At 43.9% G+C, this 20118-nt stretch overlaps 1 protein-coding gene across 1 annotated transcript in view; it reads left to right on the top strand.

The window, feature by feature from the left end:
* The window catches only part of Fgd1 (FYVE, RhoGEF and PH domain containing 1), a 46609-nt gene that overhangs the window by 18026 nt on the left and 8465 nt on the right, over positions 1–20118 (top strand). The window contains exons 3-12 of the mRNA XM_004647586.1: positions 124–301; positions 429–855; positions 3292–3381; positions 4098–4246; positions 6089–6245; positions 6357–6495; positions 13511–13569; positions 13715–13861; positions 14411–14503; positions 14656–14735. Coding sequence (XP_004647643.1) covers positions 124–301; positions 429–855; positions 3292–3381; positions 4098–4246; positions 6089–6245; positions 6357–6495; positions 13511–13569; positions 13715–13861; positions 14411–14503; positions 14656–14735 — 1519 coding nt within the window. The remainder of the gene's footprint in view (positions 1–123; positions 302–428; positions 856–3291; positions 3382–4097; positions 4247–6088; positions 6246–6356; positions 6496–13510; positions 13570–13714; positions 13862–14410; positions 14504–14655; positions 14736–20118) is intronic.

The raw sequence follows: 20118 nt of genomic DNA, 5'->3' as shown, positions 1-20118 counted from the left end.
AATAATATAATGATACAAAACAGAGCAACTGGGGTTGTATGGGTGGTGTAATATCCTGACCATGACAGCCACTTTTAAACCCAGCTCATTAAGATTGTTCTTCTCTCCTATCTGTCTCTCTAGTTCCACCAAAGCCCAGCTATCTGCAGATGCCCCGGATGACCCCCCAACCTGAGCCTATCCCTCCTCCACCATCACGCCCACTGCCCGCTGACCCCCGAGTGGCTAAGGGTCTGGCTTCCAGAGTAGAGGCCAGCCCCAGTTCTGCAGCAGTATCCTCACTGATTGAGAAATTTGAAAGGTGAGTCTGGTCCCTATGGAACCCTATGGAGGGAAGGATGGATCTGGGACAGGAAGGGACAGTTGTAGGAGAAGCTTTTCAGTCAAGCTCATATCCTGCCTCCATGTGTATCCACTGCCCACCTCAGAGAGCCTGTGATTGTCGCCTCGGATAGGCCAGCCCCTGGCCCCTGTCCAGGTCCCCCAGAGCCAGCCATGTTGCCACAGCCACCAGTATCCCAGATCCCAGAGGGTGAGGCCTCCCGCTGCCTGTTCCTGTTGGCTCCTGGGCCCCGGGATGGTGAGAAGGTCCCCAACCGGGACAGCGGTATTGACAGCATCAGCTCGCCATCCAACAGTGAAGAGACCTGTTTCGTCAGTGATGATGGGCCCCCCAGCCACAGCCTCTGTCTTGGGCCTCCTGCCCTGGCCAGTGTACCTGTGGCTTTGGCCGACTCCCACCGGCCCGGCTCCCAGGAAGTTGACAGTGACCTGGAAGAGGAAGACGATGAGGAGGAGGATGAGAAGGACAGAGAAATCCCAGTTCCCCCGATGGAGAGACAGGAGTCTATGGAGGTACTGACCCATGTTCACCAAGAAGCAGGACCTTATGGAGAAACCAAGAGCCTGGCTTTTGTGCTTTATTCTTACCATACCCTGGTATTTCTCAAAATAGCATTGTTTCCATAGTTAGCTTCCCTGATGTCCTGGTACTAAATATAGTACCAATAGCAAACCCTGCCGCTCCTCTCAATCATTGCTTTGTTTTGTTTGTTTTCTTTTCTTATCTTTTGAGACAGGGTCTCACTACAGGAGTCCAAGCTGGTCTTGAACTAAATATGGAGCCCAGACTGGCCTCGAACTTGCAGTGATCCTCTTACCTCAGCCTCCCAAATTCTGGGATTACAGGCTTGTGCTACCACACCCAGCTCACCCCCCAGTCATTGTGACCACCAAAATACCATGTACTAAATGCCCACTAAGAATGTACTCCTACCTTCATCAGAGAATCTTTAGCCTGGACCTGTTTCTGGTTGAAGATGGGTAGATGGATGGATGGTGGGTGGGTGGGAGGATGGATGAATGGATGGATGGATAGATGGATGGATGGATGGATTCATTCATTTTATGGTACTAGAGATCAAACCTACGGTCCTTGCACCAAGCTGCATCCTCAGCCCTATTTTTGTTTGTTTTTTGAGACAGGGTCTCATTGGCCTTGAACTCACTGTGTAACCTAGGCTGGCCTTGAACTTGCGATGATACTACTACCTTCATCTTTCTTGTGCAGCACATAATTACAGGTGTTTGCCACCACATCTGGGAATTTTTTTTATTACATTTTTGAGGGAGGATCCCACTAAGTTGCTAAGTTGCCCAAACTAGGCCAGAATTTGTGATCTTCCTGCCTCAGTTTCCCAGAGTGCTGGGATTACAGGTGTGTGCCTTGTTGGATATTTTTTTTTTGCGGAACCGGGGATTGAACTCAGGCCCTTGCACTTGCCAGGGAAGCGCTTATTCCAGTGAGCCATCTCCCCAGCCCCTTAATTGGATATTTTTAAAATCCTGTGCAACAAGATAATCCCATGAGCTAAGCATGGTGGTATCCACCTGTAATTCCAGTTATTTGGAAAGTTGAGATAAGATGATTACAAGTTCAAGGCCAGTCTGTCTCAAAATTAAAAATAAAAAAGGGCTACAGATGAAGCTTAGTGATAGAGTGCTTACCTAGCATTTATTAGGCTGTGGGTCCAATCTCTTATACCACAGTCAAAGTAAAGTTAGGAGAAAAAACTAAGAAAATCTCATGATTTAGCAGCTATGTGTCATTAGGCATGTCCCTTCCCTCTCCAGTCCCCTACAATGAGCCTTAATTTCCTTATTGAGTACAGTCTCTCACATCCCAGAGACTTCCTAACAGCTGAAAGACGGGCACAAGATCTAGAGCTTCTTAGGGACCTAAGACTAGAGATGAAGCCTCTTGGTTTTAGGGACCCTTTTTGTGCCCTAACATTTCATTAAAAGACATCCTTGTACTTCAGTTGGGTCTCAGTCAGAATATCTGTTCCACCGGGACTAAGCTTAGATGTGGGGGCTGTCAGGGACTGCTGAGATGAAACCATGTCTAATGAATAGGAAACTGCCAATAGACAGAGTTTTAAACATTTCTATACTTTTGTGTTCTCATACCATAGGTACTCAGCCTTTTGCTGATAGTGGACTGGATGGGTGAACAAATAGTGAACATATATAAATACTTGATCTTTAGTCTGTTCCTCTATTTATATGAAGTTATTTAATTGTCTATTACAAATTGACATAGGTTCTATTATTATCAGTGTTTATAGATGAGGAATCTTAAATATAGTGAAGTTAAAGAGCTTAGGAAAACTTGTGAATGGCAGAGCTAGGATACAAACCCAGGAAGTTTAAGTTCCTAGTTCCATATTTAATTATCACACTATGCCCACTGCATAGAGACAGCAGATAAATGAGTGGCTTAATGAGGGAGTACATGTCATTAGAATTAAGGGGTGGGTTTTAAGATTGACTAGGGAATAGGGATAAAGCTGGGGGTATTATGAATCCAGGGAGAGGGATCAGAATTATCTCAGGGTGACATTAGGCTTAAAACAATATTTGAGTTATTGTTAGAATTCTAGGAAAGTAGGGGGCCGGGAAGATGGTTGAGTGGAATAAGCGCTTCCCTGGCAAGCGCAAGGGCCTGAGTTCAATCCCCAGTTCCTCCAAAAAAAAAAAAAAAGAATTCTAGGAAAGTCAGACACAGTGATGTATACCTATAGTTCTACTACAGTCCTAGCTACTGGGGAGGTTGAAGCAGGAGGATCACTTGAGCCAAAGAGTTCAAGGCCAGCTTGGGCAACACAGAAAGACCACATTTCAAAAATAAATGAAAGAAAGGAAGCAAAGCAAAGCAAGAAAATAGAGAAAAAATCTTCTAGGGCCTTGGTAGAGGATGATAGATCTGGAGTCACCTCTTTTCCTTTCTAGTTGACCGTGCAACAGAAAGTATTCCACATTGCTAATGAGCTCCTGCAAACTGAGAAGGCCTACGTTTCCAGACTGCATCTCCTAGATCAGGTGAATAAGCCCCTCAGGGATCCTGGGCTCCTAGGACATAAAAGATGGGTTCATAAGAGGAAGTGGTAGGGCCTGTGCCCAACCCTGCTACTGGATCAAGAATCTACAGGTGGTAAGGCCCCTTTCTGACCTTGAAACCAACTTGTCCTTAAAGCCAACTCTGATTATGATCCCAAGTTTGATCCTCTTACCAACCTTTAATCCTAATGCTGGGTAGGTATATCAGCCTTGACTGAAGCACTGACACTAATACTGACTTTCTTCAGACCCTGAATTTACCCCTTACTGTGAATCTCATTCTAACTCTGGCCCTGTTCAGGACCTCAAATCCACAAGAATCCCTGAGACTAGAGATTTTTGTCTGCTTTGTTCACTGCTCTATCCCAGCCTGCAGTACAGTTCTTGGCACATAGTAGGGATTCAGAAATATTTGTGAAATGAATGGATCTAATTCCAATTTTCTCTGTGACCTTGAGTCTATTTATGACTTTGATCTTGAATCTGTTCCTCTCTTCACACTGTTCTGATGCCCACCTACAGATCCTAACCTTGGCAACTTGAAGTATATAATCCAAACTGTATTTTCTCTCTCTAGACCAATGCTGATTCCAAAGCTCCACAAAGCTGCCTGAAAACACTGCCTTCCTCTGCAAGCCGCCCCTCCTGGGCTAAGCCTTAGGCCTATTGAGGCTGAGATCTCTTGTCTTGTTTCCCAGGTATTCTGTGCCCGACTGCTGGAAGAAGCTCGGAACCGCAGTTCCTTCCCAGCTGATGTTGTCCATGGCATCTTCTCGAACATCTGTTCCATCTATTGCTTCCACCAGCAGTTCCTACTGCCAGAACTAGAGAAGCGTATGGAGGAATGGTAAGTGATCCCATTCCAGGCTCCCTCCCTGTGCTCCTCTCCACTTGCCTTTGGAGTCCAGACTCAGAATAAATATATATATATATATATATATATATATATATATATTCATATTCCTGGGCTTGGGGTATAGCTCAGTGGTAGAACATTTACATAGCGTCTACAAAATCCCCCCATCTCCCATTCCATCTCCAGCACTCTGAAAAGTTCATTCCATCTTTCCTCTTACTGACTTATGGAAAATCAGGCCTAAGCTCCACTTTCTAGGCCCCCCAAATCTAATGTGGAACTCAGACCAGTACTGAGAAAATTACAACAGAATAGCAGAAGCCCTTAAGAGTATAAGGTGGGCTGGGCATTGTGGCACACATTTGTAATCCCAGCACTTGAGAGTTTGAGGCAGGAATGTCGCTGTGAATTCAAGGACAGCCTGGGCTACATAGTAAGTTCAAAGACAGCCTAAACTACATAGTGAGACATTGTTCAACAAATGAGTGAATAAATGAATATGAGGAGGGAAAAGAATTGAGATGTTTATGTGCATGTACAAATTTCCCATGATGAATATGTTCATTATGTACTGAAAACATGTACTAATAAAAAAATAAGTATAAAAAGTATGAAGTGGGGAATGAAGAATGTGAGGTAAAGAACTGCATTAGCTAGATCTCTCTCTCTCTCTCTCTCTCTCTCTCTCTCTCTCTCTCTCACTCTCACCCTCACTCTCACCCTCACTCTCACACTCTCTCACTCACTATGTAGCCCAGGCTGGGCTTGAACTCACAGCAATCCTCCTATCTCAGCCTCCTGAGTGTGCTGGGATTATAGGCATATGCCAACACACCCACCTTGAGCAAGTTTCTTAAACTGCTGTGTCTCAGTTTGTTCATCTTCAGGATGGGGATCATAATAATGGCCTACTTTGAACAGTTGTTTTAAGGATTGATACATGAAGAGACCTTAGAAAGGTACCCAGTATATGAGTGCTCAGTGATTCTAAGCAATTATTTCTTATTGGTGCTATTATAAACATAACAATGAGGGGCTGTGAGTGTCTAAACAAATGGACTACTCCTAGTCTAGGGGTCAGAGAAAAATGTGGGAAAAGTTAATGCCTGAGGAAGGGTGGGTTTATAGGCAAGTTCTCTTCTAATTCAGCCTTTAGGGTCTACATCATCTGCCTGAATGTTTTTCTAAACAATAAGGTCATGTCAGTCCCAACTTAAAATCATGTCCAGGTTCCCCACACTCACAAAATAAAGTGTGTCCCTCATTCTAGACTATGAACACAGGGGACAGGCATGAATCCTAGCTCTCATAGCTGTCATCAGCCTGTGAACCCAGGTCTAGTTTGTTTCCTACACTCAACTGTGATTAATGAGGAGTGTGTCTAGGTCTGGTCACATTGTCTCCCCTACCAGTGTGTCTAGGTCTGGACACATTGTCTCCCCTACCAGACAGTGAGGCTTTTCAGAGCTTGACTAGGTGGGGCTCCTTTCCCCAGTATGACCTAGCACAAAGCTGGTCACAGGATCAGTTTTCAGTGTATGAAGTAGCCCTTGCAGTAAGGTTAGGGAGGGTGTTCCAAGATATGTTGTTTTTGATCCTTGAGCAGAACAGATTTGGAGCTGGTGGCATCCTAGGACATGGTCTCAGGTCAAACCAAGCCTCTGGGCCAAATTGGCCTGTGATATAAGCAACATTTCAGAAGAAGCAGACTGGCTGACAAGTGGGTTTCCAGCACTGAAATGAGAGTGCTTTGCTTCTGCCTGGAGACCTAGGAGGGAGGATGCTGATGGGTGAGGATCCTTATGACCATCTTAGCCCCTACTTCAACCCCAGGGACCGCTACCCTCGTATCGGGGACATCCTGCAGAAGCTAGCACCCTTCCTCAAGATGTATGGCGAGTATGTGAAGAACTTTGACCGGGCTGTTGAGCTGGTCAACACCTGGACAGAGCGCTCTACCCAGTTTAAAGTCATCATACATGAGGTGCAAGTAAGTGATAAAGCCGGATTGAACAGACTAGGGGAGGAGAAGGCTACAGACCTGGGTGTAGGGAAGTGGTCAGCAACAAGACCTGAGTTCCTCTGCTTTTGTCTGTCACAGAAAGAGGAAGCCTGTGGCAACCTGACATTGCAGCACCACATGCTGGAGCCTGTGCAACGCATCCCCCGCTATGAACTGCTTCTCAAGGATTATCTGTTAAAGCTGCCTCATGGCTCCCCAGATAGCAAGGATGCCCAAAGTGAGTATATGCACCCAGGCCCTGCCCTGCTCCTTGACATTGATAATTGTAGGTCAGATCTTTCAGGCAGGATCCACAAACTTAATTCAGAGTCAGCCTTCCATTGCCACATGACTGAGATCCCAGAATGAGTCTTCCAAGCTAAATGGCCCACATTGAGGCTCTAATGTGAAACTTCATGCTGAACCTCCAACTTTAAATCTCTTCTTGAGTTCTCAGAAAGAACCCTCCAGTCAGAACTTACTAACTAGAGTACCAGATTTTGAGAGAATGATATCTGGAATCAAACCCTCCTTTTCTTAAGCCTCCATATTTGTCCCCAAATGATGTTGTATCAAGTGCAAAATGAAACTGAACCTCAACTTGCAGAAAGTGAGCCATCCCACAGGCCAAGGCCTAAGTCTCCATGGTAACCTCTCCAGAAAGAGCCCTCTATTACCAAAATTTTGATTTTCCATCTTTCAGAGTTAAAGCTCTCCTCCATGTCCATTGGTCACTCCCCAGAATAAATCTTCCCCCAAAACCTCCAAGTCTAACAGCATTCCACAGAATCATCTCTCTAAAACGAGTCCCTGGGCTGGGGAGATGGCTCAGTAGAATAAGCACTTGCCTGGCAAGCACAAGGGCCTGAGTTCAATCCCTGGTTCCACCACAAATAAATAAATAAATAAATAAATAAAAATAAATAAAACTGAGTCCCCCTAATTGGTTGCATAGATCTCTGGGCTGAGATAACTCTTTCCAGACTGAGTCCCTATGCACTGAACTACTAGAAAAGTCTTTCTAAGTCCCCCAGTATCTGCTCCAACCCTTGGGGTCATAATTCCAGATAGAGCTCCCCAGAGTCTACTACACATTCTTTTGCCACACTGTCATCTCTGTTTATTCTTTAACTTAAACAGCTATTCACTGAGCACCTCAGTGTTCCATGCATTGTTTTAGGCACTGTGTATATAGAGATAAAACAAAGTCCTTGATCTTAGCGAGTATGTATATGTTTATATTTATACATATGTATTTATTACAGAAGTAATAAGAGAATATTAGGTGACAAGTTTAATTCAGAGAATTAGAAGAATGATATGACAGTAACTGGGTAGTCTACTTTAGATTGGGTGGCTTCTCTGAGTAGAAGACATTTGATTGAGTACCCAAATAACAAGGTAGCTACAGGCCAATGGAAGAAGCACAGTATAGGCAGAGGCAACAGGAGGTACAGAGACCCCCAAAGTGGGGGATATTGGAGAAGCTGGAGGAGAAACGTGGTTAGCATGTGTATCCCTGGACCAACAAAAGAGTCACCCTAAGCCATGCATGGCAGTGCACATCTGTAATCCCAGCACTAAGCAGGCTGAGGCTAAAGGACCATGAGTTCTGGCTCAGCCTGGGCTACATAGCAAGCTCCAGCCCAGCCTAGACTACATAGTGAGATCCTGTCTCAGACAAAAAGGAAAGGCCACCGTGATTCCAGCATAAGTGAAGGTGGGATTATATACATGGAGTTTAAGAGAAAAGCAAAAAATGTAAAGGCCAAGATAAGGAAAGGAATTTATTCTGAGTGTAGTGGGTAGCCATGGGAAGTTTGATTTGAATAACATAGGGAGCAGGATAGGAAAACAAGAGCTTAGTTAGAAGGCTTTTGTGATAACCTAAGTGAAAACATCAGAAAAGATGACTTGGATAAGGACAGTAGCAATGAAAGTGGTTAGAAATGGTATAATTTAGGACATATTTTATTGGAAGTGGCACTGAAAAGCCTAGGATGGAGTGGATATACAACTTGGGAGAAGTCAATAATAATGGCTCTTAAGATGAACTCAAGAGTTTGATTTGGGACATCTTCAATGTGAGCTTCCGGTTTAGGCAATTAGATGAGTGTAGAATCCAGGAGGAGAAATTTGGATGTCACTGACACACAGAGTAATCAAAGCTGCTGGACTGGCCAGGATCACTAAAGGCTACGAGCATAAATAGAAGAGAAAAAAGGTGAAAGGCAAAGCTCAGAAAAGTAGGATCACCATAGAAGACTTAAAAAGAGCAGCCATGAAGTTAGGAGGGAAAAAGGAAACCTACAAGAATGGAAAGTGGGTAGTTGTGTCCTATGTTATGCTCACTTCCCAAACTGGGCTACCTTCACCCCAACAGGTAGGGTATTTTGCTTTAAACCCTAAACCTCAGGAAAGAGCTAAACCTCTAGAATGTTTAATAGCTGAGCTCTCCAAATGAACCCTACAGATGTGAACTTGCACAAAGTTAGTACCTCATCCCCCACCACCAAATAAAATCCCCACTGAAGATGAGGTACATAACCTAAATGTCTAGAAAGAGCCTTCTAAACTGATTGCCTGGTCCAGGCCCTATGGACTGACATCTCCAATATGAACCCTTGGGCTAAACTCAGTTTAAGGTTCCAGTTTTAGAATCTTACACTGTTTTCTCAAACTAAGGTCTGAGCCTGGGCCTCAAGAATGCCCTCTCCACCCAGATCCCTAAGAGCACGTTCTTCGAGCTTTCAACCTGATGTCCCAGAGTTAGATTCTCCCATACAGCCTCTCAGTCTCATCTCCTTGGCCACCATTCTCTACAAAGTAATTTCCCATTTACTATCTCTCAATCTAAAACTTCCATCCCAAGCCCAGATTCTCCTGGTCCATCCTCATACTGAAACCTCAGAGCCTTTGATTGGATTCCCATAGCTCCCCAGGGTGAACCCCAGGAAGAACCCTAATGCACAGTGGCTCTGAGCTCCAAAGATTCTAGTGTCCTCCCTAGATTTCTGACTTGACTCTTTAGTTTTCATCAACCAGATTGAAAGTTCCTTGCAAACTCCTCGGACTAATGCCCTAGATTTTTCCCCAAATTAAGCCAATTAGCCTCATCATCCTACTCTCAACTTCTAAAATGACTTCTCCCTGACTGAGCTCTCTATTTTCTACCCTCCAGACATAGAATCATGGATTGAGATTCCCTGGTCTCCAGATTGGGCTTGGTATTGGCATCCAAAAAGAGCATTTCATGCTATATTGAAAAAAAAAAAGACTTCCCATATTCTGTACCTATCCACTTCAGGTCCTCAGAAAAAGTTACCATCTTATTTCTCCCCTGAGTAACACTGAATCATATGTTTACACAGAGCCTTGTATTAGCTTTCCTATCACTAGGAAACAATACCAGACACAACTTAAAGACAGGATTAATTTGTCTCGTGGCTTTAGGGGATTCCACCCATGGTCAGCTGTAACCAATGCAAAAACATGGTGGAAGGGTGTGACCCACAGTAGACAACACCAAGGTCTGCCACCAGCACAGGCAGTAATGAGACCCCCTTGGAGCATGACAGCAACAGCCTCTGAATACCTGGATGGCCAAGCATGGTGAAATGAATCCTAGAGAACCAATTCCTCCTTCCCAACCAGGGGCCCCAGATGCTCTCTTCTCAAATGAAAGTTTACAGTTTTGCACCTTTGCACCTATGATGGGTGGGGTCTTACTGATTCCTAAGATGTTCTTGAGTAGACTTTCTTTTCTTTGTCAGAGTACTTGGACTTTTTCTAATGATTCTGTTTTCAACAGCCATACCTCCTTTGGCCCCAACTTTAAATTTACATCCAATTCCTTCTGGATCAAAGTTTAAGTTACTCAAATTTTCCTGCTCTGCTTTTTGCCCCTGATTCTCATTGTAACCTTTTTTTGGTACCAGGAATTAAACTCAGGACCATGCACTTGGCCCAGCAGGCACTGTGCCACTGAGCTATATCCCCAGCCCTTCATTATAAACGTGGCTGAAAGCAACACATAGTATCCATGCCTGAATGTTAAGCTGCCTTGAAATTTCTTCCACCAGATCAATTTGTCCCTATCCCTTAGACTCAGCTTCATGCCAAGTCTCCAGACATGGGAAAATGTAAATACATATTTTTTTTGCCAGAGTATAATATGCATGTCCTCTAACCCAAATCCCAAAAGCATCCTTATCTCCCCTTAAAGTCTGCTGAACCTGATCTTTACTCTCCATGTTCCTATCATGGGGTCTTCTGAATTCTCACCAGAATTTCCATCAAGCTCTGCTTACAGAATTTGAGGACTTCTCTATCCTACATTTCTAGAACTTTGCAAATTCTTCCCATAGCCAAGCATAGTGGTACATATCTGTAATCCCAACACTTGGGGGGCTAAGGTGTGAAGATTGCTGTGAGTTTGAGGCAGCCTAGCCTACACATGAGTTCACAGCTCACCTGAACTACATAGTGAGACCTTGTATCAAAATCCCAACAGAAAGAAACAAACAAAAACACTAATTCCTCCTGCAAAGCAGTTCCAAAGACTTCTGAACTCCATGGTCAGGTATAGTCAGGGCAACAACCATACTCCTGGTACAAAGTTTCCTGTATTAGATTTTCTATCACTGGGATGCAATATCTAATACCTATAATTTAAAGGTGAGGATTAATTTGACTCATGGTTTCAGAAGATTCAGTCCATGGTCACTTTGCTTCATGGCAGAAACATCATGGTAGAAGAATGTGGCAGAGCAAAGTTTCTCCGTTCATGAGGATCAGGAAGTAAGAGGAGAGAAACAGTGCCAGAGTGGAAGGAGCCAGGGACCAGATATGCACCCCAAGGTCACACACACTTCCATGACCTACCCAGGCATATATAGACATGTTTTTTACTTATCTCCTGGGAGGCTCCCAAGTCAATCAAGTTGACATTCCATCTTAACTGTCATAAGCATCCAGGAGTCAGTTCTGTAATTTAACATCCAAATTGGATCCCTGGCATGACATTCCCAGATGGAAATGCCTAAAAACCTGAACTGAATTCCCAAAGTGAGCTGCCAATATAAGCTTCCTAGATTTGACTCCAGTTGAATCCCTTTCATCAAGTGTATCTTCCAACCCACTACTCAAGCCTCTGAGTCTGTTTTCTTTTTAAATTTTATTTACTTGGTACAAGGTCTCACTATGCAGCTCAGACTCGTAGTGATCCTCCTACCTCAGTCTTGCTAGCACTGGGACTACAGGTGTGCACCACCATACCCAGTTTTGGTGGCTGGCACAGTGTACCTGGGGTTCTGGGGCTGGTATGGCATGTGGTACCAGAGATAGAACCTGGGTTTTTATGCTTTCCAGGCAGGTTGTTAGACTACTGAACTATTGAAGTCTGGTCCCTGAGACTTTGATTGAGCTTTCCAAGCTAGCTGGAAACTCTTGACATCAGTTGCCTATACTAAACTTAAGGATGAACTTCAAAGATCCTAGTGTGCTAAGCCCAGACCAGGCCCCACTAGAGTTTCCAGACCAAGCTCATACATCAATTTCCCCAAATTACACTTCCTATTTTGAAAACCCAGGTGAAATCCTGGAGTGACTTTACAACACTGAACCCCTAGACATAGCCTGCACATGTTGCACTCTTGGAAATGCCAATCTGTACTCCTTCCTATAGCAAGCAAAGCCTCCAGTCTACACCCAACAACCTATAGAGGCGTAAGCTTATGTATACACACTTTGCCAGGGTCTTCCTTCTGTTCCCTTCCCTAGGCTCCCCTTACCTCTATTTGTCAGCCCCCTGCCTTGGGATGGGGGAGATGTCAAATATGTAAAAGGGGTAAGTAAGCCCCAACTCTGATGTCAACTGCTACCTTTTATGTAGAAAATTTAAGGTGACTATCTTCTCTCTGAGCCTTAATTTTTGTCACTGGACTAATAAGTCTTAATCACACCTATCTGGCAAGGCTGCTGTGAGGATTTAAGGTGCTATTTTATGCAAAAATTTTGTTTTGGAACCCTGAAGAGGAGGGTAGTGGGACATAGACTCTATCCTAAGGAGCTTCTACTCTACTGAGATATGCAAATATAGTGAGGGACAGAAGGAGAAAAGGAGAAATGTGGAAATCAGGTTCTAACACAGTCTGGAAACTGAGGTCAGGCTTACCAGAGGTGGTGAGTTGAATCTAGAAGACTGAATGGCTCAGCGATGATTTCAACTCCCACATAATGAACACTGCAAATGAAAATGTATTTATGCATAGAATGTGTCTACAATCAGAACTACTGAGACAAAAATAGCATGCTGGCCATGGTAGTACAAATCTGTAATTCCTGCACTCTGAGAGGCTGATACAGGAGGATCACAAGTTTAAACCCAGACTGGGAAACTTAATGAGACCCTATCACAGTTCCCAGTGCTAAGGCCATGGGTTTAATTCCCAGTAGACACACACACACACACACACACACACACACACACACACGCGCGCGCACACACACACACACACAGATCATCTATTTTTCTTTATATTCGCTTTCTCCTCTTTTTCTCTTTTCCTCCTCCTCCCCTCCCACCTCCTCCTCTTCTTCCAGTTTCTCCTTTCTCCTTCCTCCTTCTTTTCCCTCCTCTATCTGTTTCTCCTTTTCTGCTGGGGATGGAACCCAACACCTTACACATGTTAGACAAGTGTTTTACCAATGAGCTACATCCCCAGTCCCTGTTTCTTTATATTGTTTTCAATTTAATTCATGTTCTTTTTCAAAAATATGGAAGAACCAGGCATGATGGCTCACACATGTAATTCCAGCACTCAGGAGGCTGAGGCAGGAGGATTACTACAAGTTCAAGGCCAACTTGAACTACATACATAGTGAAACTCTATCTTAAAAAAAAAATAAAACAACACCCACAGTCCCACCATATAGAAACAGCTTGCTAAAAATAGATATGTTCCCTTTCAGTTAGATAATAGTTACATACATAAATATTGTTATTATTAATGATAGTAATGTTGCTAAGCTCGTATTTTATTGGCTGCTAGCTATACTATATACCATGATTCTGCTATTGTTGCATTAGTTGAGAGAGTTTCTCATTTCCAATGATGTTGCTGTGGACATTTTTGAGGCTGGCCCTTTCTGGAATGGGGAGGGTGTGGTCAGGCCAGGAGAAAGTATTCAGGGGGAAATAAGCCCCCAAAACTTCCTCTCTGCTAACCGCATTTGAACTCTCTGTACCATAGAGTCTCTGGAGCTAATAGCCACAGCAGCAGAGCACTCTAATGCTGCCATCCGCAAAATGGTGAGTGGTCCTTTCAGCTGCTATCCTTCTTCACCTACCCACCTACCTATAGTGTCTGTTCTGTAATTTGGGGGCTTGCAACTTATGGACATCTGAGGGAAGTTGGCACCCCAAACCCTGCCTTTTGCTCACTGTCTCCTTCCAGGAGCGAATGCATAAACTGTTGAAGGTTTATGAGCTGTTAGGAGGTGAGGAGGACATTGTCAGCCCCACCAAAGAGCTCATAAAAGAAGGCCATATCCTTAAGCTATCAGCGAAGAATGGGACCACTCAAGACCGATACCTCATACTAGTAAGTGCCAAGTGCAGGGCCATGGGTGGGCATGCCTCCCGCCCTCCACACACACATAGAGCTAATACTCAAGGATATTATTGCTGCCACCCTCTCTTTCCTCTAGCAACTGGTTGATTGTATTTCAATTATCTATACTGTGAATTTTTTCCCTTCTTTATGCATGATGTAACTAAGATAGAGAAAAATGATTTGCCCAAGGTCACCTACTAGGAAGTGACTCCTGTGCCTAGACTTCTTCCTTATAACCCCACTGTGCCCAATCTAGGCTGTCTTTCCTCCCCCTTCTTTTTTTTTTTTGTCTTTTTGAGAAAAGGTCACAATATGCAATTCAGCTGGCCTTCAGCTCAACTTGTATCCCAGGCTGGTCTCAAACTTGGAACACTCCTCCTGCCTCAGTCTCCCTAGACATGCACTACTATGCCCAGCAGTCTTTCCTCCATTTGTTTCCTTGAGTCCTCAGAAGAAAACTTCAGGAGTCCTATAAGGATAGGGAGCCAAATCATATACCTATAGGTCTTCATATATCCCAAACCTCTTCCTTTCTAGTTCAATGACCGTCTCCTTTACTGCGTGCCCAGGCTGCGGCTCCTTGGCCAGAAGTTTAGTGTACGGGCACGCATTGATGTAGATGGCATGGAGGTAAGCACCAGGAGATGGGAAGTGGGAACTTGGCAGTGGGGGATTGGTAGTGGGAGAAACAAAGACATGCTGGGTCTGACCCCAACTCTGTGAGTGACTAGGGATTGTAGAGCTCAACAGGACATACTATGACCTTTTCTCTTTCTGTTCAGCTAAAGGAGAGTTCCAACTTCAATCTCCCTCGGACCTTCCTGGTGTCAGGAAAGCAGCGCTCCCTGGAACTCCAGGCCAGGTACCTGCCCTTGCCTAGCCCTCTGCCCATTTCTTTCAGATATCCTTAGGCATTTCAGGCCCAGAAATTGGCCCCGAGAAAGTTGTGGACACCTTTCCCAAAGATTTGGGCTTGCTCTTCAGCAGTGGGGGTGATTTCCTGAGGGTTACATGACATTTGGGCACAGAGTAAGTACTTAATGGTGTAGGAAAATGTGGTGCTCCTGCCAGGAGGACCTTGGGAAATAAATAATAGCTCCATTATTAAAAGAAGAGTTTCTTCTAGTTTATTTTGTCAGAGGAAAACGATGAATTGGGTAGTAATCATAACCTGAATAAAAGTACCACAAATAGATTTAAGGGAAATAACGACTGCAATGCTGAGTCCATGATAGGAGCCTGGCTTGGGGGGAAAAATAAGTAGCCATAAAGTCGTTTGGTGGAAAAGATAGAAAATATAAATTGAACTGAGCATTACATATCAGGGAATTTTTGCCAACTTTATGAGGTACAATATGGTATGATGGTTAAATAGGAAGACTGGTTTTTTCAGTGATACATGCTAAGGATTTAGTATCATGATGTCTGTACTTTACTTCAGTTTTTTAAAAATGTATTTTTAAATTTTATTTTCTTGAGATGGGATCTCAATATGTTGCCCAGGCTGGTCTTGAACTCCTAGGCTCAAATGATCATCCTGCCTCAGCATCCCAAGTAGCTTGTACTATAAATGTACACCACTGCACCTAACTGTATAATTTATCTTAAAATGGCTCATTACTCAACATACACACACACACACACACACACACACACACACACACACACACATCTATGCACTAAGTATGGGCTTTTTTTTTTTTAGTGCTGGGGATCGAACCCAGGCCTCCATGCATGCTAGACAAGTGTTCCACCACAGAACTACATTCCTAGCCTAACAAATATTTTTTCAAATTGAATCTATATAAATGGACATATAGATTGGTTCTGTGCTATCCTGTCTACTTTTCTCTATGCTTGAAACTTTTCACAATCAAAATTTTCAAGATGGCATACACCAGTAATCTCAGCTGCTTAGGAGGCTGATGCAGGAACTTCATGGGTTAAGCCCAGCCTGGGCAATTTATCAAGACCTTGTCTTTTTTTCTGAGGGCAGATCTCAAAAGTCCAGGATGGGGACCAGTGAGATAGCTTAGTGGACTAAAGCGCCTGCTTACATAAGCTTAGGCAAGTGCAGGGACCATGGTTCTATCCCCAGCACCACATGCTGTGCCATCCCAGCCCCCAGGGTGGGCTGAGTGGGCCACAGAGTCCAGACATTGTAGTGCATGCCTATAATCCTAGCACTAGGGAGGCTGAAAGTAGGAGGATCACAAGTCCAAGCTGCATAGTGAGACCCTGCAACAACCAAATACATTTTTAAAAATAGTACAGGATGGTCTCAAACTCTTGGTGATCCTCCTGCTTGAGCCTCTTGAGTGCTGGGATTACAGGGGTCTACCACCACACCCCAGCATAAGACCTTGTCTTAAAATAAAAAGAAACATTTTGAAAGAACTGGAATTATATGTTGGATATATTGGGACATACCAGTAATCTCAACACTTTCAAGGCTGAGAGAGGAGGGTTTCAGGTTAGCATCAGCCTGTACTACACAGCAAGACCCTGTCTCAAGAAAAATTCTGAGGTGTGGCTGAGTGGTAGAGCACCCCTGATTTCAATCTCCATTTCTAAAATAAATTTTAAAAAAAATATAGCATAGAGCCAGGCTTGGTGGCACATATCTGTAATCCCAGTACTTGGGTGGCTGAGGCAGGAAGATCCTCAGGAGTTTGAGGCCAACCTGGGCTACATAATGAGTTCAAGCCCGCCTGGACTTCATATGGGGACCTTGCCTCAAAAAAATTATAGTATGGGTAAAATGCTCAACCATTTAACAGAGGGGCTTTCATATCTATCTTCTATTTGGATAATTATAGTAAATCATATAAAGACTTGTGTTTGTGCCAGGTACTATTTTAACCTTTTATTTATTTATTTTGTATTTTAAGGAAGGGTCTACAGGGTATTGAGGGTCTCATGACTAGATTGGACTCGTAGTGATTCTTCTATTTATAGCCTCCTAAGTGCTGTGATTACAGGTGTGCACCACCATGCCCAGTCTCAATCACTATCTCAGTGCATCCCAGGGACGGACAGCATGGCAGTCCTGGGAATAGAACCCCAGCCCTTGCGCCTTCTTGCAGGTGCTTTAATCCACTGAGCTATTTGGCCAGCCCTATTTTAACCTTTTATATGATACTAAGCATTGAGCCCAGGACCTTTGCACTGAATTATGTCCCCAATTGTTTTTTTCATTTTAAAATAGGGTCTCAAGCTAGATGTGATTGCATGTGGCTATAATCCCAGCATTCTGGAAAGTTGAAGTAGGAGGATTAAAAATTTAAGTCAGTTTAGCATCTTAGAAAGACCCTATTTTGGGGCTGGTGAGATGGCTCAGTGGTCTAAAGCACCTACTTGGAACAAGCTTAGCAAAGCAGAGGGACCGCAGTTCAATCCCCCAGCACCACATGCCAGCCAGCCCCGCCCCCTGGTGGGCTGAGCTGGTCACACACACACACACACACACACACACACACACACAAATAAATGTTAAAAAAAAAGAAAGACCCTATTTTAAAATTAAGAGGCAATGGTGCTGGGGTGGCAGCTCAGTGTGAAAGCCCTGGGCTAAATTCCTAGTACTGAACAAAACAGAGAGACACAGAAAGACACAGACAGAGAAAGAGAGAAGAAGAGGAGAGGAGAGGAGAGGAGGGGAGGGGAGGGGGGAGGGGAAAGGGGGGGAGAGGAGAGAAGAGGAGAGGAGAGGAGAAGAAAAAAGTAAACAAAATTGAAGAAAAGTCTTGCTAAATTTCCCATGCTGGGGCCAGCCAAATAGCTCAGCTGATTAAAGTGCCTGTAAGCAAGGGCAGGGGCCAGGGTTTAATCCCCAGGCCTGCCATGCTGGCCCCACCCCAGGGGCACTGTGAGACAGCAATTGAGACTGGGCGTGGAGGCGCGTGCCTGTAATCCCAGCTCTTGGGAGGCTGTAAACAGGTGGATCACTATGAGTCCAATCTAGTAGTGAGACCCTGAGCACCCTGTAGGCCCTTCCCTAAAATACAAAAAAAACAAAAAATTTCCCACGCTGGCCTCAAACTTGTGAACCGCCTGTCTCAGTCTCCTGAATAGCTGGGTTACAAATATGCATTTTTATATCTAGCCTATTCTAATTTTAACTTAAACAATTTAAGTTTAAACTGTCTAGTTGAAATCCCCTATTTGAAGTAGTTACTATTACATCAATCCATTTTATAGATGAGGAAACAGAAGCACCATATATGTATGCACCTTGCCCCATATGCCATAACTAAGAAGGTACTGAGCTGGGACTGGAGCTTAGGCCATGGACACTTGGAATCAATACCCCTGGTCACTGTCCATGCTGCCTTATGAAGGCTGAGGTGCAAGAGTATCAAGGTCATGATCAGGGCTCGAGAGCAGATGTACATCAGTGGATAAATTGCTTGTGACACACTTTGTGGGTGTGAGTAATGACTGGTGGAGACAAAAGAGAAATTAATGTGGGCTAGAGGGAGTCTTCCTGGAGGGGGAAGCAAGCTTAGAATTGGGATGTGGATCTGAGACAGACTGAGATAGCCTCCTTGAGGCCTATAATGTGGAAAGCAAGAGCAGAACAGATTCTAGACACATCCAGGAAAGTGATGTCAGATGACAGGGACTCTTACTCTACAGAGAGGAAGTTGCCTAGAGGGCTATGGGTCTAGAGGGAATATGTCAAACAGTATAGGGTTTCCTTCTAGTGGCAGCTGGAAGGCAGGGATAGTTTGTTTCACAGTCACTTTTATTGCCCTTACTTTATTTTATTTTTTTCTTCTTTTTTCTTTTCTACAGTCTCACTATGTAGCTCAGGCCCCAGCCTCGCAAGTACTAAGATTACAGGCATCATGACCACAACCATCTTAAAATATTTTTAATGGAAATTGTCAAATATACAGAAAAGGAACACAAGCACCCATATGCCCACAACATATTCATTTTCAAACTTGGTGACCCTTGGAATCTTCTGGGGAGCTTTTAAAACACAATGATACCTGGAACCCACTCTCAGAGATTCTGAATTAATTGGCCTGGAGTATAGTTTTAACATGGGGAATTTTGTTTCATTTTAAAAAATTAAAACTGTATTAGGCATTGAACCCATGGCCTTCCCACCAAGCCACATCCTAGCCCTTTTTTAATATTTAAGTTTTTAGACAGGATCTTACTACATTGCTAAATTGTAGAGGCTGGGCTAGAATTTGCAGTGTTTCTGCCTCAGCCTTCCAGAGTGCTGGTATTATAGGCATGTACCACGCCAACCTATCATGGAAACTTGTAAGAATACCCTCCCCAGGTGATCTTAATGCATTCACCAGGGCTTAGAATCACTGATTTAGGAGTCACCGACTAGGGCTCAGGATGTACAGAACACTTGCCTAGCACATGTGAAGCCTTAGGTTCCATCCTATGCACTATAGAAAAGAGTAAGCTGAAAACTATTGACATTTTGCCATATTATGTCTTTTTTTGGTTTGGTTTTGAATTGTTTTTTGTCAGAATCTCACCACATTGCCCAGGCTAGCTTGAAGCTCCAAGGCTCAAGTGATCCTCCTGTCTGAGTTTACTAAGTACAGTTGGGATGACAGGCACATGCCACCATGCCCAGCCTGCCACATGCCTTTTGTGGAACCATTTTAAAAGTAAATTATAAAGGCTGGGGATATAGCTCAGTGGCATAAGCACCTGCCTGGCAAGCACAAGATCCTGAGTTTGATCCCTGGTACCACAAAATAATGATAAATAAATAAAGTAAATTTCAATTATCATGACACTTCATCCTTATATACTTTAACACGAATAGCCAAAAACACTATTATGGTCCTTCCTTCCTGTCTGCTTGTCTCCCTCCATCCCTCCCTCTTGCCCTTCTGTTTTATCTTTTCATACTAGGGATGGAACCAAGGGTCTTCATATTGCACTATGTCTCCAGCCCTTTTGTTTTTCAGTTTGAGTATTTTGTTGTTTCCCATATTGGGATCAAGCTTGAAATACTCCTGCCTTAGCCTTCCAGAGTGCTGGGATTACAGGCATGAACCAACAATCCTGGTTTCTATTGTGATTCTTAAACATCAAAAGTAAGATTTATTTAATACAAAGAAATTATGAATCGGGGCTGGTGAGATGGCTCAGTGGTCTAAAGCACCTACTTAGAACAAGCTTAGCAAAGCACAAGAACCACGGTTCAATCCCCCAGCACCACATGCCAGCCAGCCCCGCCCCCTGGTGGGCTGAGCTGGCCA

This window comes from Octodon degus, unplaced genomic scaffold (genome assembly GCF_000260255.1).
Source record: "Octodon degus isolate 3935 unplaced genomic scaffold, OctDeg1.0 scaffold00314, whole genome shotgun sequence".
NCBI lineage: Eukaryota > Metazoa > Chordata > Mammalia > Rodentia > Octodontidae > Octodon > Octodon degus.
Note: the sequence above shows the minus strand (reverse complement) of the source record. Positions and strands in the feature narration are given on the sequence as shown.